We start from the raw sequence: 17665 nt of genomic DNA on the forward strand, positions 1-17665 counted from the left end.
ATCTCTCCCCACAAGAACACCCTTTTGGTCAGAAATGAGAGAGGGCTGAGAGCTGAAGGGAAGTATTAGCTAGCTTGTAGAAGAGTTAAGTTTCATCTTAGAGTTTAGTTTGTAAAGGGTGAGGAGCGAGCTGGTTAAGAATTAAATCCTAATCTGACCAGGCTTTTTTTTTTTTTTTAAGATTTAAAAAAAAAAAATTTGTTTATTAGAGAGAGCATGAGTAGGGGGAGGGGCAGAGGGAGAAGCAGATTCCCCGCTGAGCAGGGAGCCCTACATTGGGCTAGATCCCAAGACCCAGGGATTGTGACCTGAGCCGAAGACAGACACTTAACTGACTGAGCCACCTAGGTGTCCCCAGGCATTTTTTTTTTTTAAGATTTATTTATTTGAGAGAAGAGAAAACGTGAACCAGGGGAGGAGCAGAGGGAGAGGGACAAGCAGATTCCATGCTGAGTGGGAAGCCCTATGCAGGGCTCAAGCCCACGACCCCAAGATCATGACCTGAGCCAACATCAAAGAGACAAGACACTCAACCGACTGAGCCACCCAGGTGCCCTTAACCAGGCATCTGAAACTAGTTCAAGTCCCTGATGCAGAGGAGTTAGATATATAGTTCACCCCTGAACAATGTGGGGGTTAGGGGATATCAACTCCCTGCACTGCCAAAAATTTGTGTATGACTTTTGACTCCCCAGAAACTTAACTACTATAACTTCCTGTTGATCAGAAGCCTTACTGATAACATAAACAGTCAGTTAACACATACTTGTTTTATACTGTATTCTTACAGTATAGTAACCCAGAGAAAAGAAAATGTTACTAAGAAATCATAAGGAAGAGAAGATATATACCAGATTGAAAAATATCCCCATATAAGTGGATCCACATAGTTCAAACCCATGTTGTTTAAGGATCAACCATGTAGTTGTGTAAACGACGCATGGACACACACCTTTAGTGCCATATAGTATAAATCCACAATAGTTTTTATTAGGGGAAAACTTAGACAATAACTGCTTGTGAATGAACTTGGAATTTTTATTCACAGAGAGGTGTGCTTAGGTGGGGCCTGACTGAATTGGATGCGCTGGAGCCCACCTTCCAGTTGAGAAACCCTGCCCTTTATGGGTCTGCATATAGCATGGGGCAAGGGAACATCTATAGGACTATCTAACAGTGGAAGGTTTCTGAATGAGGCTGTGGCCTTCTTAGAAAGGGGGAGCTTCCAGCTCTGTGGCTGGTATCAGTCTCCTCCCTTGAGCTAAATCAGACTTGTTGCACCAGCTTGACTGAGCTACCAAAAGAGGGAAAGGGCATCCAGCGTCTTCTGAATTTGATTCTCTTAAACTGCTGAGAGTTGGGAAAGCCTGGAGATGTAGTTGGAGAACAATGTCAATGATCTTTGAAGAATCACTGAAAAAAGAGGTCCCAGAAGACTGGGCACAGGCAAACACCCTATTCAAGAGAGAGGACTGAAGTAGACAGTAGAGGAAAACTAAATGTTACGTGCATATTAACCTGATGAGCTTGATGCAGGCTTTCCATGAATTTCTATAGTAGATGCTTGATCATATGGTTGTGAACAGTTATAAAGGGAAGGGTAACTTCCAATGGCACCATGCGTTCATGCAGCACAAGTCATATGTAACCACCCTTAGAAAATGCCGCAAGTCAGAGCTTTTGTGATTTTTGCAGATTTTTTTTTTAATTTTATTTTGATGAAGTTTATCATAGTGTCTTTCTTTGATGACAAGATAGGACAATGCTCACTGAATTTGAGTATCCAAAAGTGTTAATTAATGGGTTGATATCGATGAGTGAATGATGATTATAAGGAATACTCTTTGCATTGATTAAACTAGTGATTTCTGGTAACTCATTCAAACTGTATTGTGCATGCCATTAATTATGTGCCAGATAAAGTTGTATTTGATTTGATTATGAGAATGAACAATTCCTAGCAGTCTCTGAATTTTAGGTTCCAAAGAACCTGAGAGATGAGTGATTATATACACTGTATTTTGGGTTTTTGCTTATGTAGCTTCATCAGTACCTTACAATTTAAAATCATTAATCTAAGACTTTGTGGTATGCTGCTTCTATTCCCAGCTTTGCCATACCCCATATCTCTTTAGGACACAGCAAAAATTGGTATACTTTCAAAAACTGCAAGGAGAAAAAAGAAAGTTACTATGTGCATTATCTTTAGCCTTACTAAAATGCTAATTGGTAGTAATGACACAATTCTCTAATAGCACCAACTTAATTGCGTGCTAACTGTGCACCAGTCACTAAGCTTATCACTTTAGTTGCATTATTAATCTTCATAATAACATTAGGAAGTGAATGCTTGTCTCTGTTATCTCTGTTTTACAATGAAGGAAAGCGAAGCTCAGAGAGGTTTTACAGTTTTGAAGATCATGCCGCTAATCAGTGACAGAACTGGGATTCCAGAGCAGTTGGTGACAGACCAGAGCTCTTTCAGGTCTTTCAGGTCTTGTGAATTTCTGTATTCTTGCTGCCCAATCCACATCCTGTTCGCCTTCATTAACATTTCTCATGTATTCCCTCATCCTTGACTGTTGCCTTCCTCACCGCCACTCCTTTCGTTCCATTCATTACCTCTCGGAGTCTCGTAACTTCTGGGCTCATGACCTCCAGTTCTGTCCCTTCTTTCATTCATCCTCTACCTGACATTTGCTGAGTACCCGCTGTGCGCCAAGCACTGAGTTACACGCTTTGCATATATTATTTCATCGATTTCCTCTTGGGTCCCCTCATTCATCCAGAAAAGAGACCTCTGGTCAGATATCAAGAGAATCTTTTAAACTGGGAGTGTAGTTCAGTTTTTTAAAAAATGAAGGAAAAAAAAGGCTCAAAATAAGGGCCTGAGTTCTTCCAAGTAAAAAGGCAATAACAAAATTGTTGGATCTGTACTAGATCAATCTGGTGTACTGACTCCCAATCCAGGCACCTGACTCACTCATTTGGTGCTGCAGTGGTTCATAGAACTCTCCACAGAGTTGTGCCGGCAAGGCATGGATGCACACACTGTGGGTACTGTGTGTGCCTTGTCACATCTCTCATTGCTCCTCTTTCCCATCCTCATGTTCTACCTCTATTTTCCAGAACATTTCACTCTAATAGGGTGAATAGGACCCCATTTTGTCCCAGGAGGGGTATACTCTGCCCCAGTCCCCTTTGGAAGTGGGCAGCTAGAATAGCCACTATGAAAAATGGCCCTGGCCAGAACCAGATGCAGGTGTCATGCGGCTGCTCAGACTTCTGTAGGTGGTGTCTTGGCTTTGAGGATCATTAAGTACGTGTTTGGTCTGCAGGTGAATATCTTAGTAATATTTGATAGGAATCTGGATACCAAAAATACATCTTTATCCAACATTTTAACCTTTAGTGAGTTGGGTGTCTTGACTGGGAGTTAATGCATCAGATCGATCTAGTACGCAGATTCAACAGTGTCCAGAAAGAGTTTTCTTGCCTTTTAACTGTAAATAGCTCAGCACCACCCTCCCCGGCCTCTGCCCTCAGTTTGAGCTTTCTTCTTCTTCCTTTTTCTTCTTCTTTTTTTTTTTTTTAAAGAGACGTGCATATGCACCTTCAGTTTAACAGATTTATCTGATTTTTGACCGGGACTCTGTTTTTGGAGGAATGAGGGGACCCAACAAAGAGTCAGTGGAACCACACAGGCAAAGCATGTTAACAGTGTTTGGCACGTAGTGGGTTGTATTAGTTTCTGATTATGGCTATGACATGACCATAAGCTTATTGGCTTAAATCACATAGATTTTTTTTTTTATCTGACATTTCTGGAGGTCAGAAGTCCTAAAATTAGGGTGTCAGCAGGGCTGTGTTCTTTCTGGAAGGTTTAGGGGACAGTCTGTTTCCTTGCCCTTTCCAGCTTCTGGAGGCTGCCTGTATTCCTTGGCTCATAGTCCTCTCTCCATGTTCAAAGCCAGCAGTGTAGCATTTTCAAATGTCTCTTTCTCTCTGACCTCTGCTTTTGTCCTCATGTCTTCTCTAACTCAGACTCTCCTGCTTTCCTCTTTTTATAAATTGTTTTTATTGAGGTAAAATTCATATACATGAAATTCACCATTTTAACCTTTTTTAAGCATACAGTTCAGTGGTTTTAGTATATTCACAATTTGTGCATCACAGCCACCTTCTTATAAGGACTTCTGTGATTACATTGGGCCTACCCAGTAATCCAGGATAATCTCCCTAATCTCAGAATGCTTAGCTTAATCCCATCCGCAAAGTCCCATTTGCCATGTAAGGTAACATATTCACAGGGCCTGGGCATTAGGATGCAGATATTTTTATGGGGCTGTATTCAGCCTACCACACGGGTACTTAGCAAACGTTAGTGTCTCTTGAACTTACCTTCTCAATTCAGATACACTAAACTGTTGTACTACAACTTTCTAGAGTTTTCATCATCAGAATCCTCTGAGCATTAATGAAGTATACTGTTCTCAAGAAATAGAACTACAGTAGCTCTGGTAATAGCTCCTGTTTATTGGGCACCCAGCATGTACTGGGTCAGTTAGGAGGGGATTTGGATGCATTGCCGTTTAGCTTTTCATGAGGTTGAATTGCTCTTTCTGCCAGTATTCACCCTCACAATACCGTAAGTATGAAATTTAGCCTCACACCTTGAAGAGATGTGGTGTAATATAGCGGGCAGGGACTTCTGGCTGATCGTCCCTGGACTGTATGTTTTCTTTGAATTGAGAAATCAAGGGAATTGCTAGTGTTTCTTACAGAATTAAAACATACCACATGACCCAGCATCTCCATTTCTAGGTACATACTGAGAAGCAGTGAAAGCAAATGTCCATGCAAAGACTAGTGCTCGAATGTTCAGAGCAACATTATTCACAATAGCTCCAAACCGGAAACAGCCCAAATGGCCATCAGCTGGTGATTGGATAAACAAATTGTGGCATATCCAAATAATGGAATACTACTCAGCAATTAAAGAGCAACAGACTGCTGATGATAATGGGAATGAATCTGAAAATACGGTAGTAGGTTGAAGAAACCAGACACAAAAGCTATATAATGAAAATGTGAATGTCTTTGACACTACTGAACTGTACAGTTAAAAATGGTTAAATGGCAAATTTCTTGGTATGTATATATTACCACAGTTTTTTAAAAAGCTACATAGTGTATGATTCTGTTCATATGAAATTCTGGAAAAGGCAAAACCATAGTGACCATAGTGACATAGAGCATACCTAATTGGTGTCAGAGATCAGGGTTCAGGGGGGGATAGACTATCCCGGGGCATAACATTTTAGGGTGATAGAAATGTTCTACATCTTGGCTGTAATGGTGGTTCTGCACCTGTATACATTTGCCAAAACTTACTGAATTAATACACGTAAAGATGAGTTTTATTGTTTATAAATTCTAGTTCAGTAAAGCCGATAAAAAGGAAAAAATGGCTAGGAATTTGATGAAGTTAAAAAAAAATTCTGTCTCCTAGTAAATTGTTAGGGGATTTGTCTTTCTGTTCTATAAAGCCTGTGTACCAGATCCTAAACAATAAGATCGAGGGGAATGCATTGCCTTTTCATCCCTCATTGGGTTACATGAACATGTTTAGTAACTGTAAACAGTAGCTAATATGTTTAGGGTCCACAAAGTTACTTGAAAGTTGTCTTAATGAGAATGTTATCAACAGTCAATATTCCCAGAGGTAGAGGAAGGAAGACTGTGTGCTGTTTCCTACAAGGGGTCCTTTTTGGATTGAGTTTTGCCTACTTGCCACCCAGAGGGATGATTCAGTTGAGATATTTCGTTGTACCTTTGATATCAACTTCATTTTGGTGTAAAAATTTTTGAATAACAGGTTGGTAAAACATTTTGAATAACATAAGGTTGGTGAAAATATACCTTTTCTCATTGATCTTCCCAGTTCCCGTCAAATTCTGTACCTTTTTTAAAAAATCTATTTTATTCTTTATTTTTTTAAAGATTTTATTTATTTACTTAGAGAGAGAGAGAGGAGAGACAGCTAGAGAGAGCACAAGCGGGGAGGAGAGGGAGAAGCAGGCTCCCCACGAGCAGGGAGCCCGATGTGGGACTCGATCCCAGGGCCCTGGGATCATGACCTGAGCTGAAGGCCGACGCTTAACTGACTGAGCCACCCCGGTGCCCCTCTACTTTTTTTTTTTTTTTAAGACGTTATTCTTACTAATCTCCCTGGGGTATTTGACCTTAATATCATCCCTTCTTTCTCAAAAGCTGCTCTCTCCTTTGGTCTCTGGGAATAGTACACTCTAGTGATTGTCTCCCAACTGCAGGTGTGATTTCATTATCTCTTTGGCTGGTGTATCTCTGTCCTTAGGTCCCTTATGGGAACACAGCCCATTGCCCCATTTTCTCTGGGTTTGTCCCTGGGATATCTTATCCTTTCCTGTGATTAGTCTCTTCTGGCACATCTCAAAGCTCTTGTCCCAAGTTCTCCATCAACTTTGTCTTTTACTTCCAGCTACCTCCAGGGCCCACCATCCTTATTTCTTACCATTGCCCAAACTAAATATATTCCCCTCTCTTCCATGTCCTCTCTCATTTGGGGCTTTTCCATGCCCTTGAGACACTGCTGTTCTTTTCCCCTCAGGTTGAAAACCTGAAGCTCGGCTATTTTCCTTTTTCCCCCCATCTCCTCTATTTACTGTTTGGGTATTTTCTGTTTCCTCTGGGCTCTCTCCCTTCCTTTCAGCCTTTTTGATACCACTTTAATCTGTATCTTTATTGTCAGAGGTCACATGGCAGCTCTACATTCTCGAGTGAAAGCTGCTGGTCAGCATGACAAAGGAGGTTTGACAATTTAGGGAGCCCTGTGTCACCAAGTCCATGTGTCAGACCCTAGTAAATGACCAAATCTCTAGGTTCTGGAGCTTGACTTTCCTCTTACAGTCTATCTCTTGGGATGCTTTGGAAAAGCTCCGTGTTTCCTTTTGTGTGTCCAGTGTCCCCTTTGCTGCTATAGCCTCTGATTTTTTAATGACAGACAGCTTTTCCTTCCCTCATGAGTATATGCCCATGCTTCCCCTGTGCCCCACAGAATCCTGGGTTTTGTAATTTTGTGATACCTCTGGGATAACTTAAGGTTTGCTGCCTTTGTGCTCTCTTTGAGCGGTTCCCAATTTCTCCTCCTGACACAATAGTGCCTTAATCTTCCAACTGAAAACCAAAGCTGAAGCACCTGACATTGCAGATTTTCATGTACTTCATTCCTACTAATCACCAATTATGTGGGTCTGTTTTTATCCGTTTTGTATTTTCCTCTCTGATTTTACTTGGGAGGTAATAAGATTTTTTTTTTCATAAATTCTCTCCAAATGACCTGCATTTTTTGACAGCATTTGTAGAAGTGTCTTTGTAGGCTTGGTTGCAGAGTTGAAGGAACATGGGAAAATTTTGTAAATAAGACCCATGAAGTACAAGTTATATTATCCTGCACTTGTTCTTCCCAAAGAGGAGAGCTGGCCACAGCCTGTATTTCTTAAAATCTAACTGCATCCTCAGAAATAAGATAGTCATGCTTAATTTTTTTTCCATTTATTTTGGTGGTGAAGGATATGCTTCAGAAGTGAAAAGTTGATGAGTTATTTCAGTGAATAGGCTATTTTAAGGTGTTACATTTCAGTTATTTTTTTCATCAGAGAAATTTAGTAAACATGAAGCCAGAGACCTGGAAATACTGATTTTTCTGAATCACAATGTGATGCTGTTGTGTTTATTTACCTTCCCTTTTATCTTTGGGCATTCTAGAGGAGTGTTTGATGCTTCCCTCAAAATGGCTGGCTTCTATGGGTTGTACACATGGCTGACTCATACCATATTTGGCATCAATATTGTCTTCATCCCATCAGGTAACAATAGTATCATAACTTCCCGTGTCCTCTGTTTAAAGAAAATTAAGCCGTTTTCTGTACATTGGGAAATGTCATCTTCCTCAAGCTTAAAATACTAAATTTTAGAGATCTAATCTAGTTCAGAATAGGAGCAGAAGTATGATTTGTAATGTATATTTATGCAGTATTTCCAGTAGCTCGAACAATAACCCAGCACATAGAAAGCAGTGCATAAGTATTTGTTAAATGAGTGAATGTCCTAGCACTTAGCACAACCTTGGCACTCAGTAAATGTTTGAATTGAACTGATTGGTAGGGAGCAATGAGTTGGTCAAATAGCTTTGTCCCACAAAGGATACCGTCCCAGGGGCAAGATGAATGAGCTGTCTCCATACCCCTTAGGATCAATTCCATACACTCATTCCATAAGCACCAGAAAGGTTCAAAACCACCCTTTACTTTTCCTCTACATTATCTCTGCTCCTCTCTTTCCACTTTTCCTTCCTTTATTTCTGTGGTTGCTTGTCTTCCCAGATATATCTGCCTTCCACATTTACCCTCTACCACCATTTTTCCCCTTTTGGTCCACACTCCCTTTCTTCCTTACATTCCCAAGTTCATCATGTTCTTTCCTACTTTGCTGTCCACTAAGCCACCCTCTGATGTGCAAGCAGCCTGAGAGCACATGGTGGTCGTTGTTTCATAACGACCTTGTGAGGCAGGCAGGGTCGGTGGGGTTGCTGTCGTAGAGATGAGAAACCAGACATTTTCCAAGGTCACATACCTGGCAGGACCAGAACTAGATCCACGTCTGCTTGACTCTTAGTCTGGAGGGGAGCCAGAGGAGAGAGCGAACATGCTGCTCTGGAAGGGGATGAGCTTGAAGTGAGGGCCTTCGGCGAGTAGGACTTTTGGTTTTGTTTTCGTTTAAACTACATTTCCTTTTTATTAGAAAGAAGGTGAAGGGTTTACATTCATCTCTGAGGTTTAGAAACTAACTTCTAATTTGGCTTTAGACTCAGTATAAATTTGACCAATGCTTTACTGTTGCATTATAGGACTGTACATTATTTAACCATTGATTCAAAATAACAACTATGGGACACTAGAATTTTGTTGCTTAAGAAGAGATTCATGGAAAAAAGATTCATGAAGTAGACACATACTTTAGAAAGATTTTCAGCATCAGCTTTTGAGATATATATCAGACCTTCATTTAACTAGCAAATTCAGTTAAACGGGGCATTATCATGCACTGAGTTTGTGTTTAACTTGTTTTGGTGTAATTGTTTAAGTAGGAGGAGCTAGTGCTTAGGTTCTGCTGTTATTGTTTTAATGGTGATGTTAAGTTGCTTTTCTTTTAATCTTAGCTTTAGCAGCAATCCTGGGAGCGGTACCATTTCTGGGGACATACTGGGCAGCAGTACCTGCAGTTCTAGACCTGTGGCTTACACAAGGCTTAGGGTGCAAAGCCATCTTATTGTTGGTTTTTCATCTCTTGCCAACATACTTTGTAGATACTGCCATCTATTCGGATATATCAGGGTAAGTATCCACAGAACTTCTCAAGTTGCTGGTGAATCACATCCAGGGATTTATGTGGCCTTGTTAAAGAAAGGTTTGGTTTTGTTTTCCCTTTTGGGGATGGGAAAAGGGACAGGTGGTAGGATTTTTCAGTGAAGTGGTCTTTTGTGATCCCACTGATACAATCAGATTTTAATGTAATATAATTAATACTGTTTGCAAGGTATGCTATTTTATTGTCTGAGTATTTACAATATATGAAACTCTGTGTTAACACAAAATTGTGAATAATTTCTGTTTTAGTGATACTTAAGCTAGGAAAGAAATATTACTAGATGTACATAAAACATTTTAAGTACAGTAATGAGTGGTTGTTTTTAGAACTTCTTTGCTTTTGGAAAAAAACATTCAGTTCTACGTCTGAGGTTTTCCATGTGAAATCAAATCTCATCAAATTAATGTCTGATAAGCAGAGAGCTCTCTTAAGATATTTTTTTGGAGTGAGGAAGATAGATTATGAATATAATGTATTAGTTTCCTAAAGACTACCTCACCTTACTTACTTATTGAACTGTAACATAGTACAGAACATTATTCCAGAGTTATCTGTCCCACACTAAATTGTTCCAGTCACCTGTGTTTGCAAACTAGAAATAGAACATACCTTCTTGCCCAGGCCCTCTTATGTTAGTGGCTGTTTGTTATTGTTATCACTGTGCGGTGCTGCTCTAACCTCTTAGGGGATTCAGGTTATGTAAGTGATCCTGTGATAAGCTGGAGGGCGATTACGATTCTCTTGTGAGATAGAAATCTTGGGCTTTGTGACGGATAGTTTCCTCATGAGGCCCTTTATCATTACCCGTGTGGTGTTGCCGCAAGTCTAGCCTATGAATAACATGGATGCTATTGTATTGCTTTATAAAAAGCATAATTATTTGAATTATATCCTAAATTGTGCCCATTTAACTATTCTTGTTGGAAGTAAACTTAACATGTGACTTTTGTAACCAGTCAGCCAACACTAACCAAGGTCAGGCATCAATGTAACGGGTGTAGGATATCTGTTAATAGTCTGACTTCACTCCCTCCATTGATGGACTTTATAAAAAGGCAGATGTTGTATGTGTTCCATAGGTAAAAAATGCTTGCATCTCAGTGTTATTACAACCAACGTTGTTATCTGCACTGAGGTGATCTAAAGAAAGCTGGTCATGCAATCAAAGGCCTGGTGTGTTAGGAATGAACATAGTGTTAGAGATGTGTTTCAGATTTACTCCAGGGTTTATGTTTGTTAAAAGCCATGAGCTAATCTGTATGTTCTTTCTTCCAGAGGTGGGCATCCTTACTTGACAGGCTTGGCAGTGGCTGGCGGGGCATACTACTTAGGCCTGGAAGGAGCAATCATTGGGCCCATACTTCTCTGCATACTCGTGGTCGCTTCTAATATCTATAGTGCCATGCTAGTGAGTCCCACGAATTCAGTGCCCACGCCAAACCAGACCCCGTGGCCTGCTCAGACTCAGCGGTGAGTTAAAGCAGAATGACCATGAACTCTGTGTGTGAAATTGAACTATCCCATGATTTATTTTTTTACATGAATGGTCTGTCAGGATACAGGTAAATTTCAGTGCACACGCTCTGCTAAAGATTGTAGAAGACTCTGTAGAAACCATTTGTTTGTAGATGTTTGGGTTTCAGATACCAGGAAATTTTAAAAACTAAATTGGGACATAATTGTTCATGTCATGAAAGACCAAAAAAAAGATTTAAAAAACACTTGGGGACATGGTGTACCAGATTCAAGGGGGGGTCAGGGTATAGGACAGTCAAATGCAGTGCGGGAATCAGCGGACGGTCCAGGATCAGGGGTGGGGGGAACCGACAAAGAACATTTATGGAACAGTTGGAGAAATCTGAATATGGGCTATGTATTAGATAGTGTTTTTATATCAGTGTTAAATTTCCTAGGCATGGTAATGATACCTTGGTTGTATAGCAGAATATCCTTTAGGGGTAAGATGTCAAGATGTCTGCAACTTATTTTCAAAGAGGTTAGCCAAAACTAATAGAGGGGGAAGTGACTAATAGCAACATACTAATAATTGTTGAGTCTAGATGAATGACATATGGTTAATTGCACTAGTCTTTCAGTTTTTCTGTAGCTTTATACTTTTTCAAAGTAAAAAGTTGGGAAAAAAATTTTGAGTATGCCAGTATGGAGTTATAACTTATTTTGCAAGTACAGACAGACAATTCATAATTGCTGTCATCTGCTATCACCAACAGTTCATAAAATAAATAATAATGTAATATGAATTATAATTAAAAAGTTTTCCTTGATGGTGTCAAAATTTTACAAAGCTTTTTATTGAGGTTTATCTTTCATGGGCTGAGATGCACATCTTAAATATACAACAGATGGATTTTTTCAATACATATACCTATGTAAGCATCTCCTGTATTAAGGTATAGAGTATTTCCATTACTCTAGAAGGCTTCCCCGGACACCTCAGTCAGACCCCTTTTCTGCTAATAATCTGACCACTGTCACCTTAGATTGGCTTTGCCTGTTTTTGAACTTCACTTAACAGGAATCCTATATAGCAAGTACTCCTGAGTCAGGTTCTTCTGCTCAGCATTGTGTCTGTGGCCTCCAGCCACACTGTTGCATGGACCAGTCATCCTTTTCTCATGCTGCCTAGTATGCCAGTGCATGAGGCTACCACAGTTTATTCATTGCAGTGTTGATGGACATTTGTGTACCTGCCAGTTTTTTTTTTTTTTTTTTTTTAAGATTTTATTTAAGAGAGAGAGCACAAGCAGGGGGAGGGGCAGAGGGAGAGGGAGAAGCAGGCTCCTTGCTGAGCAGGGAGCCCAAAGTGGTACTCCATCCCCGGCCCCTGGGATCATGACCCAAGCCAGAGGCAGACGCTTAACCGACTGAGCCACCCAGGCGTCCCCTACAGGCCAGTTTCTTGTACTACATGTCTTCTGGTGGACAGGAGTATTTAGTTTGAGTATGTACCAAGAAGTGGAATGGCTGGGTATACATCAGGTTTAACTTCGGAGGATACTACTTGTTAAACAGTTTTTCTTCATGATTGTACCAGAAATCACATGTTAACAACAGAAAGGTAAGATGGACTGTTAAGAATGAAAAAGTAAGAAGTCTCAGAATGAAGAATTTTAACTTTTCAGAGACTATTCTACATTGTCCTTATTATTCTCCACTGGAAAATAATTTTTCCTGCCATTGGGTCTTCTAGTGTAATCAAGGAGTCATTAACGAGTTGATTCTGAAAATGTATTTACTGAAACTATTTTATGTTTTTCTTTAAAATTCTTTAGAAACATGTTTCTGTTTGTTTTGTGTAAATGTTGTACTTTGTGAAGAAAGACATGGTCCTTTAACTCAGAACAAGTCGAATACAGTTTCTGGGTTAGACCCACTTGGTTAGAGGGCCATTTTAGCTAATGCAAGGCACTTAACTTGATGGCAGGGAAAAATCCGTTTCCTTAAAAATAATAAAAGGAGAGGCACTTAGGTAGCTTTAACAAAAGCTTCACCATTTTGAAGGTGGTGACCCTATGATTTCTGCCTTGACCTCTTAAAGGCAGGTATGTGGGTATCTGAGAAACCAATGAACAGTTACTTGAAAGCAATAAAGAGCACTTGATAACTGGATACCCTACTCTTTGGGGATCCATACAAGAAACCAAAAGAAAATTGGTTGATCAATATTTTGCTGTTATTTTAGAAAAAAACTTTTAATGATTCCAGGTTAGTAAATCAGGAATTGGTTTTTAACTAACATGAATTCTTCCAGAGGCAAATGACCCTTTCCCCCTTCTCTGAAGGGGGAACTAACATTCTCTGAAGGTAAAATATTATGAATTAGGTGGCAGGGGAGTTAAAAAATTTAATGTGAGGGCTCTTACGGTCTTCAGCTTTTTTTTTCCCTTAGAACTTATGTATGCATGTGTTTGAAAAGGGCAAAAATTTCTACAAAGCTTATTGTGAAAACTATCCTTTGCTTTCCCCTTGTCTCTCCTTTTCTGCTCTGGGGAGCCACTTTCTTTCTCTCTTTTTTTTTTGTTGAGAAAGAGATTGAGCATGGGATGGGGGGTGAGGAGCAGAGGGAGAAGCAGACTCCCCACTAAGCATGGAGCCTGACGTGGGGCTTGATCCCAGGACCCTGGGATCATGACCTGAGCCAAAGGCAGCTGCTTAACCAACTGAACCACCCAGGTGCCCCTGAGAGGAACCACTTTTTGACTCTAATTTTACTTTTACCTCCATTTCTTGAAATAGCATGTTTATTTCTTGATTTTTTTTTCATGAAAAGGCATTATCTATTTACTTCCCAGTTGGAAGGTGAGAAATGAGCTCTTTCCTACCCACCTCCCATTATTGAACTGTGATAGTGGTTAGATCAGTATTTGGCACTTACATTATTATGACTTTCTAAATTATATTCCTATTTGAGCCTTCTTGTATATTGTGTCTGTATTTCCTTACTTTATACGGCTTTTTGCTTTCCTTTGAGTTATAAAGATACTGTTTTTTGTTGTATGTGAGTACTTATAATTAGCCTCAAGCTATGCACCAGGTGTTGACATCTCCTCTTGCTCAGTATGCTCAGTTGTATCAACTGAGCATATCTTCCTGATGACGTCTCTGCTAGAGTCTTCTGATCTGCTCCAGTGGATGCTGGCTGCCCTTTTGCCCGCTGTTCAGCTGTCATTCCTTCAGCTCTCCCCTGTGTTGGAATTCTCACTTCCTATATCATTCCCCATATCATTTTCTTTCTTGATTTATTCCCTTTTTGTTGGAGCACAATCTCCTATAGATTTTTGGGAAAGAATGCATGGGGAATGAATTTTGGGAGGATGATGCATGTCTGAAGAGGCTTTTCCTAAAGTCATACTTAATCAGTAGCTTGCTTGGGCACCTGGGTGGCTTAGTTGGTTAAGTGACTGCCTTCGGCTCAGGTCATGATGGAGTCCTGGGATCAAGTCCCGCATCGGGCTCACTGCTCAGCGGGGAGTCTGCTTCTTCCTCAGACCCTCCCCCCATCAGGTGCTCTCTCTCTCTCTCTCTCTCTCTCATTCTTGCTCTCTCAAATAAATAAGTAAATAAAATCTTTAAAAAAAAATCAATAGCTTGCCTGGGTACAGAATTTTTTTTCTGAGATCTTATTTATATGAGCGAGAGAGAGAGAGAGAGAGCGTGCGCATGAGCAGGAGAAGGGGCAGAGGAGGGAGAAGCAGACTCCCCCTGAGCAAGGAGCCTGACAAGGAGCTTGATCCTAGGACCCCGGGATCAAGACCTGAACCAAAGGCAGATGCTTACTGACTGAGCCACCCAGGCGCCCCTGGGTAGAGAATTTTATGTTTGAAAATTTTTACCTTTAGACTTTCTTTATTTCTTCATTCTCTTCTTGTTTCCATGCTTGTTAAAAGTCTGAAGCTGTTCTGATTCCTGAGTCTTCATAATTTAACTGTTTGAAAACCTATAGAATCTTCTTTGTTTTACTTTTTTTTGTTGTTATTCTAATTGATACTTGATAAGACCTTTAAAACTGGAAACTTATGTTCTGCAGTTCTAAGTTTTTCTTGAATTATTTCATTTTTATGATTTCCTTCTCACCTTTCAGAAACTTAGTTTGATGTTGAGTCTCATACACTGGTCATCTTATTTTCTTATCTCTGCAGTTTTTCCATTTCTGATTTTTTGCCTCCGTTTTCTGGGTGAATTTTTCAACTTTATTTTCCAAACCTTCCACAGAGATTTCCATTTTTACCACATTTTTTTTCAGTCTGGTTTATCAAGGTGTTATTTACATAAATAAAATCTACCTTTAAAAAAAATAAAATCTACCTTTTTAGCATTCAGGAAGTTATTAGTTTTCTGTGATGCATAACAAATTAGCCCTGACTTAGTGGCTTTCAAACAACATGCATTTATTCTGTCCAAGTTTCCGTGGGCCGGGAGTCCAGGCACCGTGTAGCTGGATCTTCTGGCTTTGGTTCTGACGAGGCTGCAGTCATGGTGTCAGCTGGAGCTGGGGTTTCCTCTGCGGCTTGGGTTCTAAGCTTGCCTTGTGTCGGCAGGATTCATTTTCCTGCAGTAGTGGAACTGAGGCTGACAGCTGGAGGTGGCCCCTCTCCATAGGCAGTTTCGTACCGTGGCTGTTGGTTCTTCAAGGCCAGCAGAAGAGCAGTTTTCTGGCTTTGGTTTCTGACCACTCAGACCCCTTTTAAAGGGCTTGCCTGACTAGGCTCGGTCTACCCAGTATGCTCCCTTTTGATTAATTTAAAGTCAACTGATTAGGGGCCTTAATTACATCTGCAAAATCCCTTCATCTTTGCCATATTAACACAACATAATCACAGTATCATTTATCATATATATTTGGCTGTTGTTTCCTATTAAGAGTAGACATTCACTCAGGAGCTGTGGGTGGGTTATTGTATGTGTTACCATGATAGAATCTGGCAGAGCCATTGTCTTGTGCAATCCTTGGTTGCATCCTTTTTGATTCCCCATTTGGACTGGTAAACCCCTCTGAGAAAGATCTTAATAATCTCTGGCCTAGAGGTTGGTGGCCCAGGGGCCGGCATTCTGGGAGCCAAGAGAGGGAAAGGGACAGACGGTGTTTAAGATGTAAGTATTCATGCAGTCTCCCAGTGTCAGTGTTACCCCACCCTCATCTCTGCCTCTTGTCCCCTGCTCCAGAGACTTTTTGTTTTACCTTCTCTCCTGGGGGAGAAAACTCTTAACTTTCTGCGATGACAGGGGCAGTTGCTTGGCCAGGTGGAGGTGGGCGAGGTTATTGAGCAGTGGAGGCGTACTGCTTTTTAAGTAGATTTTAAAGCAGTCCTTCAGCAGTTAGTACCACCTTCACCCCAGTTCCAGAGTTTACTTGCTGTTACCGGTGTCACCAGTTCCTGAGCCCTCGTGGGGATTTTACTGAAGAAATCAAATTGTTTCCTGGCGTTTTCCATTACTGGCCTAGGATGAGCTTTTTAGGGTATGCTGGGTCAGAGCAGTTGTCCCATCTGCCTTCCACCTTCTAGAAGTTTATGGCTCTTACCTCTTACATTCTCTCTCCCTGCCCTCCTTTTCAAGTAAGTTTATGCCTTCAAAAAAAATACTTTCACTGGCATTTTAATGGGATTTTGAAAGGGCTCGAAGGAAGCGTGTGTTCAGTACCTCACCCTTCAGTGGGAAGTCTGAACAAACACAACCTCTGGTGACGTTTATTGGGGTGAAGTTCTGTGATAAAACTTTACGTGTGTTATTTTATTTGATCTGCCCAGTGTTTGCATATAGGTTAGGAACTGGAGGTTTCCATGTTTTATAGATGAGGGACTCACGGCTTAGAGAGGTTCCCTTGCCCACAGCCACACAGCTAGAAAGCAGGAGAGCCGGTGCGTTTCAGCCAGTGATCTTCCTTTTCCTTCTTGAGCCATCGTCCTTCCTTCCACAAGAGCAGACTTCGTCCTGTTACACTCAGGGAATGTTACGCTCACGTCCGCGGGCCAGTTTGTGGTCATCCTTACTACTCCCCACCTCCTTGTTCACCGCCCTCGCCAAGTGCTGTGCATTTGCCTCAGCATCTCGGAATCTCCAGGGCCACGCCCCTGGTCAGAGCTGGGCCCAGCTGCTGCATTTCTCACCTGGACTGCTGTGGTCACCTTAGTCTTCTAACGTCTCCCGCCCTCCACTTGGACAGTTCTCTCTTCCCTTCTCTGCACTGCAGCTGACATCTCTTCAAAATGCAGGCATATCTCATCGTGACCCTGGCTGACCAAAAATGGCCTCCCGTTGGTTTTAGGAGGGAGATCAAAATCCTTGACATGGTTGCGAGACCCTACCTGATCTGATCCTGAACCATTTCCTCTTGCTGTCTGAGCTGCTGCCATACAGGCTTTTTCTTGGGGCCTCAGACACACCAGGCTTGCTGCAGTGTGATAGCAGAGGGGGGTGGTTGCATTTCTCTTTGCAGGTGCAGGCACTGGTAGCTACAAGTACACATCTGCAAGACTGTTTCTGTGAGCTACCGTCTACAGGAAAAACGAAGGAGGGAGGACCCCCTTCTCTGATTATCACTGTTGATAATGCTGTTTGCAGTATTTGATGGGGGTGAATGTCGTGGACACACCACAGCGTAAGGCTCCCAACTATTTTGGCCTTGATTCAGTAACCTGAGTGTATCACTTCCTCTGTTCTCCTTCAACGCTGGGGC

The 17665-nt window shown here is 41.1% G+C and overlaps 1 protein-coding gene across 6 annotated transcripts in view; it reads left to right on the forward strand.

Moving 5' to 3' along the window:
- The window catches only part of TMEM245 (transmembrane protein 245), a 101375-nt gene that overhangs the window by 73857 nt on the left and 9853 nt on the right, over positions 1-17665 (forward strand). For all 6 annotated transcript variants that reach the window (XM_073876593.1, XM_073876594.1, XM_073876595.1 and 3 more), the window contains 3 exons: positions 7807-7907; positions 9260-9434; positions 10744-10938. In XM_073876593.1, the coding sequence (XP_073732694.1) occupies positions 7807-7907; positions 9260-9434; positions 10744-10938 (471 nt within the window). The remainder of the gene's footprint in view (positions 1-7806; positions 7908-9259; positions 9435-10743; positions 10939-17665) is intronic.

The sequence above is a fragment of the Callorhinus ursinus genome, unplaced genomic scaffold (genome assembly GCF_003265705.2).
Source record: "Callorhinus ursinus isolate GAN/ISIS: 27379988/994484 unplaced genomic scaffold, GSC_fseal_2.0 scaffold24, whole genome shotgun sequence".
Taxonomy (NCBI): domain Eukaryota; kingdom Metazoa; phylum Chordata; class Mammalia; order Carnivora; family Otariidae; genus Callorhinus; species Callorhinus ursinus.